At 36.2% G+C, this 11,171-nt stretch overlaps 1 protein-coding gene across 1 annotated transcript in view; it reads left to right on the forward strand.

The window, feature by feature from the left end:
• AXDND1 (axonemal dynein light chain domain containing 1) overlaps nt 1–11,171 on the forward strand; it is a 176,494-nt gene that overhangs the window by 99,458 nt on the left and 65,865 nt on the right. The window contains exons 15-16 of the mRNA XM_006867105.1: nt 6,008–6,207; nt 7,568–7,664. Of these exons, the coding sequence (XP_006867167.1) occupies nt 6,008–6,207; nt 7,568–7,664 (297 nt within the window). The remainder of the gene's footprint in view (nt 1–6,007; nt 6,208–7,567; nt 7,665–11,171) is intronic.

Consider the following 11,171-nt stretch of genomic DNA (forward strand, 5'->3'; position numbering starts at 1 on the left):
TAACTATTCCTTTCTCTCCCCCATTCTCTCCGCCTCAAGCAGGCAAGGGAAACCAAGATTCAAAAGACAGCCAAGCATCTTAACATTATTTCTCCACTTTTACCCATTCAAACCATGCCTCAATCCCTGAATCCTTGAGCCTTGTTGTTCCAAGCTTGAGCATACATCACTACCTCTGTCCCACTTAGCCCATGCAAACCTGCCTAACTGCTCTCCCATCCTCCTTGTTCTTCCATTTCCCTCTTCCTTCTTGTGTATTGCACTCCCCAACACCCAAACTATCGTGTGTCTATTTGTATTAGGAGTAGTTGTTGGATTTTGTCAATTATCTTTTCTTCATCAGTGTAATTGTTTTTTGTTTTTTTTTTCTTTAAATATGCTTCTTTCTCAAGTTGCCATTTTCCCACTGTTGATAGAGATGCAGATTCAGACATGATAATGGCTATCGGTACTAATCTTAGAATAAAAGCAGCTGTAGGGAGTTGTGGTGGAGACAGTGATGGGAAAGCAGAGAATATGAGTTGCCTAGAGGGTTGTCTAATCCCTAGCACCAACAAATTTTTTCCAAAGAGAAACGTGGGACCAACATCGGCCAAACCCATCCTAAACTGAACCTCACCAATGGTGAATGGAGGACTGGGCATATACTTCTATTCTCTAATTATATCTGCCTGGAGGTAATTCACAACCAATCAACCAACCAACTAAAGGACACAGTTGGTGAAAACCTAAGAATATACCAATGATTGTATAATCATCAGTTAAATACATATACAATGACACCACCATATCTCAGAGACAACAGACAATTTCAGTTCACCTCAAGAAAAAAGAAGTGTCTCAAACAAATGTTCAAGATTCAGAGCCAGTAAATGTTTCTGAGGTAGAAAATGTAATACAAATACCAGAGAAAGAATTCAAAGGAGTGATATTTAGGTACTTTCAACAGATTGAGAAAATAATCAAGTAAAGCATGGAGATCACACAAAAATATTTAGAAGGAATCAGGAAAACACTACAAGAACAAACTCAAAATAAATGAAAAATTTGAAACAATACAAAATCTGTTAAAAGAGATTCAGAAGATTAATTCTAAGCTTTCATAATGGACAATGCATTGAAATGGAAAAGGAGTAGATGTGAATCAATGGAAGCCCAAATACTAGTAAACTAGAAGAAAAATCATAGAAAAGAATGAAAAAAATAAAAAGAAAGCCAGATTTATGTTGGATACCATGAAGAGGAATAACTTATGAGTGATTAGAATTCCAGAACAGGGAAAGACAATAAGAGCCACAGAGAAAAAATGTTGAAAAGCTGTTGGAAGAAAACTTTCTCTAACATCATGAAAAATGATCAATTTGCATTTAGGAAGACAAAAGAATACTAAACAAGATAGAACCCCCCTTCTCCCCCCAAATCACCAAAACATAATCAAATCAAGCTCTGATTTCTCTGCAGAAGACAATAGAACTATATATACAGAACTCTGAAAGAAAAATATTGTCAACCAAGAATGATATATCCAGCAAAACTGTCCTTCAAATATGACAGTGAAAGAAGAACATTTGTAGGTAAACAGAAATGAAAGGTTATATTTAATAAAACCAACTTTGCAAAATATACTGAAGACTGTTCTTTTAACTGAGAACCAACAACAGCAGACAACAATCTGACAAGAACATACCTGACAGCACTACCCAGAGCTCAATTCAGATACAGAAGTGTTTAAAGACTGAAAATAGAGGTCCAGAGATATCAAATTATAATGAAAAAAGTACAAAGCAAAAAGAGAACATAGCATAGATACAGAACTTTCAAGAGACAAGGAAGTAAAGTAAATTTTGAGATAAAACAGACTGTTTTAAACTGAGGAAGAAATTAATAAATTACAGGGTAACCTCAAAGAAAATGAATACACCTTCACATCAAAATGAAAAAGAGGAAAAATCTAAAGATATACTGTATAACAACAACAGCGATGAAAAAAGAAAGTTCACAAATAGAATGAACTCAGCGTGGAAAATTACATGGAATGAAGAAACCATATCAGTAATTACACTGAGTGTAAATGGATTAAATACGCTAGTCACGAGGCAGAGAGCAGAATGGATAAGAAAACAGGATACTTCAATATATTGTCTACAAGGGACACACCTTACAAAGACAAATATAGACTAAAAATCAAAGCATAGAAAAAAATTATCAAGCAAATGGCAATCATAGAGCAGCAGTGGCAATATTAATCTCTGAAAAAGTAGACTTTAAGGCAAAAATTAGGGCTGGAAATTCCTCTATCATCTCTTTCCTCCTTAAACCACCTCATGAATTCCTTGGTTAACAGGAACACCACCCTACCCCTTCCTACCAAGTTTTCTTCTCCCTGTGTCCAGCAACTGCAGTTTGTTTGTTTTTTCCTCCTTTTGTTGTTTTTCTGTTTATTCTCTCTTCTCCTGCCTTTCTCTTCTTCCCTTTTTCCTTTTTATCTTTTCTGCCTCTGTTTTCATTTTTTTCTTCCTTCTAGTTCTCTTTTCCAACTTCTTCCTTTCTGTTTTTCTCTCGTGATCTTTACTACTCTGTAGACTCTTTCTTTTATCATTGTCCCTCTCCCTGGTTTTATCTAATTTTTTTTTTTTTCATCTGTGATTTTTTTGTTCTTTCAGCTTGAGAAATGCTTATCATGTTTTTCCCTTTTGGCTTTCTAACTCCAGGTCTTTGCACATTTCATTATAATATTTTGTGTTATCTTCTAGAGCTGTCCTTTGAAGTCTTCTGCTTAATTCTTTTACTTTGTCATTTCTTCCACTCACTATAGCTATTCTGTGGATGCTAGCCCAAACCTGAAAGATGCTTACCTGTGTTTTATTGACTATGCAAAGGCATTATTATATAGATCATAACCAATTATGAATAACATGAAAAATAGGAATTTCAGAGCACTTAATTTTGCTTCTGTGGAATTTGTAGAGGCAGTCATTCAGACAGAATAAGGGGATACTGCATGGTTCAATTGGAAAGATGAGTGGCAGAGTTGAACCTTTTCATTTTACATGTTCAATCTACATGTGAAGCTGGACTATATGAAGAGAATATAGCTTTAGGATTAGAGAAAGACTCATTAATAATTTACAATATAACTGTCTCGCTTGCCAAAACTAAAGTTGAAGCAGTTACTCACAGAGGTGAGCACTGATGATTTCAGCCTTTAGTGTGGATTACACGTGAATGTGAAAAAAAAAAAAGTTACACTTGCACCAAAAAATAGTATCACAATAATTGAAGAAGAAATTGAAGTTGTCTAGGATTCTTTTCTGCTTGTACCGATAACCAATGTCCGTGGAAGCAGCAGTCTAGAAATCAAATGACATACAGCATTGAGCAAATCTGCTGTAAAAGACCTCTTCAAAGTTTAAAAAAGAAAATGTTACTTTGACAATTAAGATATGCCTGACCCAAGTCATGGTCTTTTCACTTGCTTCTTATGTATACAAAAGCTAGACAAAGAAAAAGGACAGAAATATTGGCGCATTTGAATTGTGATGTAAGCAGAGAATGTTGAATACACCATAGCCTGCCAGAAAAACGAACAAATCAGTCTTAGAAGAAAAATAAACAGACTGTTTTTAGAAGTGAAGGTAGAGAGACTTCAGCTTGCTTACTCTGAGCTTGCCATTAGGAACAACCAATCACCAAAAAGGATATGTTTGGCAAGTTAGAGGGTTAGCAAAAATGAGAGATGCCCTCGCTGAGATGGCACACTAGCCACAACAATGAACTCAAACTTGTCAACGTTCATGAAGATGGTACAGGATTGGGCAGTGTTTCCTTCTGTTAGACACAAGGTTGCCGTGACTTGAAAACTTCCAAGCAGCAGCTAACAACAGTGATTTATTGCATGACTTGGATTACACCATTTGGTCTCTTTCTATAGCTTTAAAATGAAGATAGCATTTATTTATTGTATAAAGATGTTCTAAAGATTGATTAATACTATGTATAAGCAAAAGTGAGTTATTTCAATGACAGTGTAATTGAAGTCATTGGTACATGAAAGAACCATTAGGAATTGATTTACTTTGAGAAGCAGTTGGGACATGGCAAGTGAAATAGGTGGGACAAATCTCTTTGACTTGTGACAGAGGATAGCAGTCTTTTTAAACCTCAGGAAGGGTTGCTTTTTTTCCTGATGTGTTAATTCAGGAATAAAGTGCACCAATCGACATTACATTAGGTCATTAACAACTTTTCTTTCTGAATTAAGATACAGGAAGTTTGGATTTTAGTACCAGTTGGGTAACAAACTTTGATTTCTATTTGTTCATTCAACAAATATTTACTAAATTTTACTCTCTGTTAAGTAATATTTATGATATGGAGGGATAAAATATGGGCTGTACCTTAAAAAGACTTCACATGGGATACATATATGCAAACAATATAATGGAGATATATACAAAATACTTTAGGAATATAGGGCCTAGTAAGTTAATGCCCATGGAAGTTAAAAAGTGCCTTCACAGTAGATCATATTTAAACTTAGAAGAATACTTAAGAACTCACCAGAGGAAGGGAGTAGGGCATTCAAAGAGTGTGGTGTGTCTGTGTTTGCATTTTGTAAATTTTACCGCATTTCCTGGATTAATCCTCAGCAAACAGTGTAATGTAGAGGTTCTGAAACTTTCTCAATTCATAGTGTCCTTCATGTCTCAGTGTCTCCATGGCACTCCAGAGCCAAAAGAAATACAGCTTGGTTTAAGTAGTAAGTTCAAACAACTTAATAAATATTCTTGTCTTAACAACATAGTGTGGCATTATAGAATAAGCACTCGACCTTAAGGTTGGTTTGAGCTGCAAGGTTGGCAGTTCAAACTCACCAGCCACTCCTCGGAAACCCTATACAGGGCTGCTATGAGTCAGAGTCAACTTGAAGACACTTAACAACAACAGAAACAACAACATAGTAAAAACTGTTTGGAAAAGTAAAACTGTAAAGAAAAACCTCTTTTATTGTCATATACTCAAAATTACTTACTAATGAAATGTGTTGGTTTGTTGGGCACTGTACAACTACTTAAACCTTGGAATCAGTTTAGACACCACCAGCCTCATTTCCTGTTCCACACTGACTTTCACACAGTACTTGGTTTTAGCATGGCAACTACCAATAAAGCCAAATTATCAAAGTGATGTAGTGCATCACATGTGGACTGAGCTGTCAGGTTCAAGACGAGCCTAACAGAGGCTGAGTATTCATTGTAGTTTCCTTGAGAATTTGAAATCCATGGCATATATGTGAGTTCACTGTGGCACTCTGGGATACTTTAGTACATGATTGGGGGATTGAGGCTTTAATGGTTTAATACCCTTGATCAATCTGAAGAAGAGGATAAGAGTAATTTAAGGTAGTATAGTGAGGAAGGAAAATGTGATATGGAGGGATAAAATATGGCCTGTACCTTAAAAAGACTTCACATAGGATACATATATGCAAACAATATAATGGAGATTATATTGTTATACTAGCTGGGTAATGATGATTTAATTTCATTAAGAACTATAACTCACTGCCATTGAGTTGATTCCCACTCAGAGTGACCCTATAGGCCAGAGGAGAACTGCTTTTTAGGGTTTCCAACACTAAATATTTATGGGAGTAGACAGTCTTATCTTTTTCCCTGGCAGCAGCTGATGGGCTTGAACTGCTGACATTGTGATTAGCAGCTCAGCAGAAAACCTACCGTGCCACTAGGGCTCCTTTAAGAACTGTTGTTATTGTTAAGTGTCATTAGGTTGGTTCTGACTCATAATAGCCCTGTATAGGGTTTCCAGGGTGGCTGGTGGGTTTGAACTGCTGACTTTATGGCTAGCAGTCCAGTGCTTATCCTCTAGTGTCAAGTAATGTTGTTGAAAGTTAGACACAGGCATGATCATTTCTGTTTCTAAATTTGGTATAGTTTTTACTGTTTGATTTGTTAAAAAAAATCATTTGTATTACTTTTTTAAACAGATGGATGAATTGCATATAGCTATGGTTCAATGGATGGTAAATTTGCTCATTTTAATGGTACCTAACTGTACTGATAAAGACAGTTTCCCAGTGGCCACAGAAGAAAGTGATGAGACACAAGATATAGGAATCGCAAAGTTAGAGCTAGATGCAGTTGGATTGACAAAAAAGTTGGCTCAGTACTCCAGCTATTTGAGCAGGTAAAATGATCTAGTTACTTATTGTTTCCCTTCTGAAGATTAAATGTGACATAAAGCAGAGAAGAGAAAGGCATTGGAAAAGCTACGCTAAAGGCTTGCTGAAAAAAAAACCCTTAAATAAATATTAGTCTGATTATTAAACTAGCTTCAGTGCTGTACCCATTTGAAATGTGACAATTTGTCAGAATTATTTTGAAAATAATGTTAGCATAGGTAGGATGGAAGTGTTGCTGTGCGGAGGGTAAGAATTAGTAAAACACAAAAAAGACTTGTATATATAATTTTCATTTTGTACATACTTGTTAAATGCCATCGAGTTGCCTCTGAACTGTGGACTTTGGGGTTCGCAGTTCAGTGTTTATCCTACAGTGCCATACCAAGACATCTTGCATATACTTCTTTTTTAATAGAGAGCTTTTATTATTAATTAGGTGATAGTTTACAATTGCAAACAATTGGTTTTACACTCAACTAATTGTACTTTGCTTCATTGCAATGATTACAATCCCCTCCGTGCACCATTGGCCAACAGTATTTGCCTCCATTCCCTCCCCTTTCTCCCGTAATGTACACAAAAACACGCAGGAATATACAACTGTTTAAACAACCAAAGGATGCATTTTGCAAGCCAACCTCTGTGTGTCAGTACCCAGCCTTTCTCTTTGCATGAGTCTAGAGTCCTCAGCTGTTATACTCTCCATTGCACATGCTTCTTGTTGTTGTTAAGTGCCATTGAGTCAGTTATGACCCATAGTGACCCTGTTTAGGGTTTCCAAGGAGTGGCTGGTTAGTTTGAACTGCCGACCTTACGGATCAAACCAACCTTGCAGTTGAGTGCTTATACAACAGTGCCATGCCAGGACTCCTTTGCATATACTGCATAACATTTATTAAGAAACTTATATATAAAAAAAGAAACATATTTTCCTGTGTAATTCCATGCAAAGTTGAATATATATATATGTTTTAGGTCCCTCACTAAATACAGCCCAAACATCTCTTTAATAAGACAAAGTCAAACCCTTATACATGAAAAGCTAGATTCTTGTCAAATAATAATAGGGTCTAAAAAGTTGTAATTTCTTAACTAGGGAAGGGAATTGCCGCTTTGAATTTTACACCAATTGAAACAATTTTTTAAAAATATATATCAAATCAGTGTTATCTGTGGCCAAGAAAGAGGAATGGGGGGTGGGGGGAGGAAGAGGGCAAGGGTGAGAAATTGGGAAAGAGAAAAATTATTCTTTTTGGTAAGGCAGTAGATGAAGTGTTATGTTATTTCCACTAAATCTGGATTTGAAACACTTAGGAGAGACCAACAACAAATTGGTCATGCTATGTGTGTGTGTTTTCCCTTCAGTTGTTGCAAAGGGATGGTAACAGCAATGGCTCTGAGTAAAGCAGCTCGCTTAGAAAAAATTCCTAGACATGAAGTTCAAGAGCTGGATAATATGAAGGTAATAACTCTGTCTTCCCCTAAATTTTGTTCTGTTTTGTTTGTTACTTGTTTTTGAATTTGTATTGTTCTTTACAATGCACTGCACATATTTAAAGTGTCCAATTTGATATTTTAAAATATGTGCACACTCATAATGATCACTACAATCAAGATAATGGGAATATTCAACCTTCAAATTTTCCTTATACCCCTTGGCAATCCATCCTTCCAGTCTCATGCTGTACCAGGCAATATCTGATCTACTTTCTAACACCAGAGACTATTTTTCATATTTAGAATTTTATATAAATGACATCATATAGTATGTACTCCTTTGTCTAACTTTTTCCACTAAACTCTCTTGTTTTGGAATTCATAGATACTTATTTCAAAAGTTCATGCTTTTATCATGTGAAGTGATATTTCATTGTTTGGATATATACAATTTATACGTTCCTTGTTGATGGACATTTGATAGTGTCCAGATTTTTATTATTACAAGTATTGTTGTTGTTATTGTTGCTTTTAGGTGCTGTCAAGTTGGTTCTGACGTCTAGTGACCCTATGTACAACAGAGCGAAACACTACCCGGTCCTGGGCCAACCTCACAGTTGTTATTCTTGAGCCCATTGCTATGCCAATCCATCTTGTTGGGGGGAGGGTCTTCGTTTTTTTCACTGACCCTCCATTTTACCAAACATGATGTCCTTCTCCAGAGACTGGTCCCTTCTGACAATAGGTCTGAAGTATGAGAGTCAAAGTCTTACCACCAAGGCTTCTAAGGAACATTCTGGCTGTATTTCTTCCAACATATTTCTTCTGTCAGTACCATCAGTTCTTGATCATATAGTGCCTCTTGAAATGATTGAACATCAGCTATTTCTTTTTGGTACAGTTACTCTGTGTATACCTTCCATCTTATTTTGATTCATGTATCATTCAATAAAATCCTTTAATATTGTAACCTGAGGCTCACTTATTTTTCTCTCAGCTCTTTCACCTTGAGAAATACTGATTATACTCTTCCCCATTGGTTTTCTAACTCCAGGTCTTCACACATTTCACTATAATACTTTGTCTTCTTGACTTTTATAAGGCCCCAGTCTCACCACTGTTGTTGTTGTTAAGTGCTGTCAAATCAGTTCAGATTCATACAGACCCTGTATGGGGTTTCCAAGGAGTGGTTGGGGGGTCTGACCTGCTGACCTTATGGTTCAAACTGACTTTGTGGTTCAGTACTTATCCTGCAGTGCCACACCAGGATGCCTGATAGTCTTATTACTGGCACCCTATAAAAGGTTATCTCCTACTGCCTTCAATTTTTCTGTTTTTGATCCATTACATTATAGTAGGCTTAACATGGCCATCCTTTGCTTATTAGATCCTCTCTCATCCCAGAAATGAATTTTAGTCCATTATTTAGTCCTTTCATTTCCAAAAGGGAGTCGTAATGTGGCACTGTAGGATAAAGCACTAGACTGCAAGGTCGATTTGAACCACAAGGTCAGCAGTTCAAATTCACCAGCCACTCCTTGGAAACCCTATACCGGGTCACTATGAGTCGAAACCAACTTGATGGCACTTAACAACAACACCAATGAGTGAGTTGGAACTGGCTGAACAGCACTTAACAACAATAATAACAATTTCTAAAATAATTTCTTTACACAGTCCTGAATCAGACTTTGTTAGAATTAGTAAGAAGAGTACTGATGGAAGGAGATCCATATGTGTTAATTAGCTACAACCTATCCTGATCTATAGCTGGTAAAAGACAATGTTGAAAGTTATAAAGGAGAATGTGCTTAACTTTCTACACAAAACCATGAAATCCCCCTCCCCACCTAAAATGACTAGGACCTGTTTCATAGCCTGCAAATTCTGCTACAGTATTTTATTACTTCTCATGAATGAATTAACTGAAGAAATAAAATTTCAAAAATACAGTTATTTTTAAGTTAGTGAATGATTTGTTCTAGGTATTATAAAGATAAACAATGTATTAATCAAACTTTGTAGCTGGGTTAAGGATCCTTAGAGGCAGTGAAGTGATGGAGGCTTCACACAAGCTGATTTTGTGCATTCCTTCCCAACTCCAGTTCATTGATATCATACTAATAGAAGTTGGTCGTGATGTGGGTATTTATACCATGTAAACTGACAAATGCTACAAATCAGAGCTTCCCTCTTCCACACCACAACCACACCCTGACTTGATTGTTAAACATTTACTAGTATACCACTGCACAGGGGTCTTCTAGAATTAAACAGTGACCTTGTTTTCTTAATAGATGAAGACTAATAAGAGTCCTCAATAACCAAAATATGACCTTGAATATATCCCACCTGAATTTAGAGACTATCTCCAGAACAGATTTGATTCATTAGACACTAATGACCAAAGATCAGAATTGGGAGATGACATCAAAGACATCATACATGAAAAAAGCAAAAGGTCATTTAAAAAGACAGGAGAAAAAGAAAAGATCAAAATGGATGTCAGAAGAGACTGTGAAACTTACTTCTTGAGCATAGAGAAGCTAAAGCAAACAGAAGAAATGAGGAAGTAAAAGAGCTGAACAGAAATTTCAAATGAAAACAAAATTAAGTATTATAATGAAATGTGCAAACACCTGGAGTTAGAAAAACAAAAGGGAAGAACACACTCAACATTCCTTTAATATTGCAACCTGAGGCATACATTTTTTCCTCATTTCTTTCAACTTGAGAAATGAACATATTCTTCCCCTTTGGTTTTCTAACTCCAGGTCTTCACACATTTCATAATACTTTACTTTGTCTTCTTGACTTTTATAAAGTACCAGTCTGACAACTGTTGTTGTTGTTACATGCTGTCGAGTTGGTTCAGCCTCATAGTGACCCTGTATAGGGTTTACAAGGAGCGGTTGGTGGGTTTGAACTGCCAGCCTTACAGTTCAAACTGACTTTGCAATTCCCACCAGGACTCCAATGAGCATAGGTGTGCATATGTCTGCTCATATAATTTCTGTTAGATCCATAGAGTATATACTTAGAAATGTAATTTTTGGGTCATGTGGCAGCTCTACCTCTAGTTTTTTGAGAAACCACTAGACTGTTTTCCACAATGGCTGTACCATTTTGTATTCTCACCAGCAGTGGATAAGGGTTCCTATTTTTCCGCACCCACTCCAACATTTACTAATTTCTGGTTTGTGGTTCCTGTATTTTTGGGGGGCTGTGTTCATTTTACCCATCCCAGTGGGAGTGAAATAGTAGCACATTGTGGTTTTGATTTGCTTTTCTCTGAAGGCTGATGACACAAGCACATTTCATGTATTTGTTAGACATTTGAATATTCTCTTTAGTCAATTATCTGTCCATGTCCTTTGTCCAGATTTTTATTGTGTTACTTGTCTTTTTGTTAATTAACTTGTAGATGTTTTCTGTTGATTTTAAATATTAGGCCCTTATTGGTTATTTTGATAGGTTGTAAAGATTTTTAACCCAAGCCTGTAGATTGTCTTTATTCTTTTTTTTTTTTTTT

The sequence above is a fragment of the Chrysochloris asiatica genome, unplaced genomic scaffold, assembly GCF_000296735.1.
Source record: "Chrysochloris asiatica unplaced genomic scaffold, ChrAsi1.0 scaffold00100, whole genome shotgun sequence".
Lineage (NCBI taxonomy): Eukaryota > Metazoa > Chordata > Mammalia > Afrosoricida > Chrysochloridae > Chrysochloris > Chrysochloris asiatica.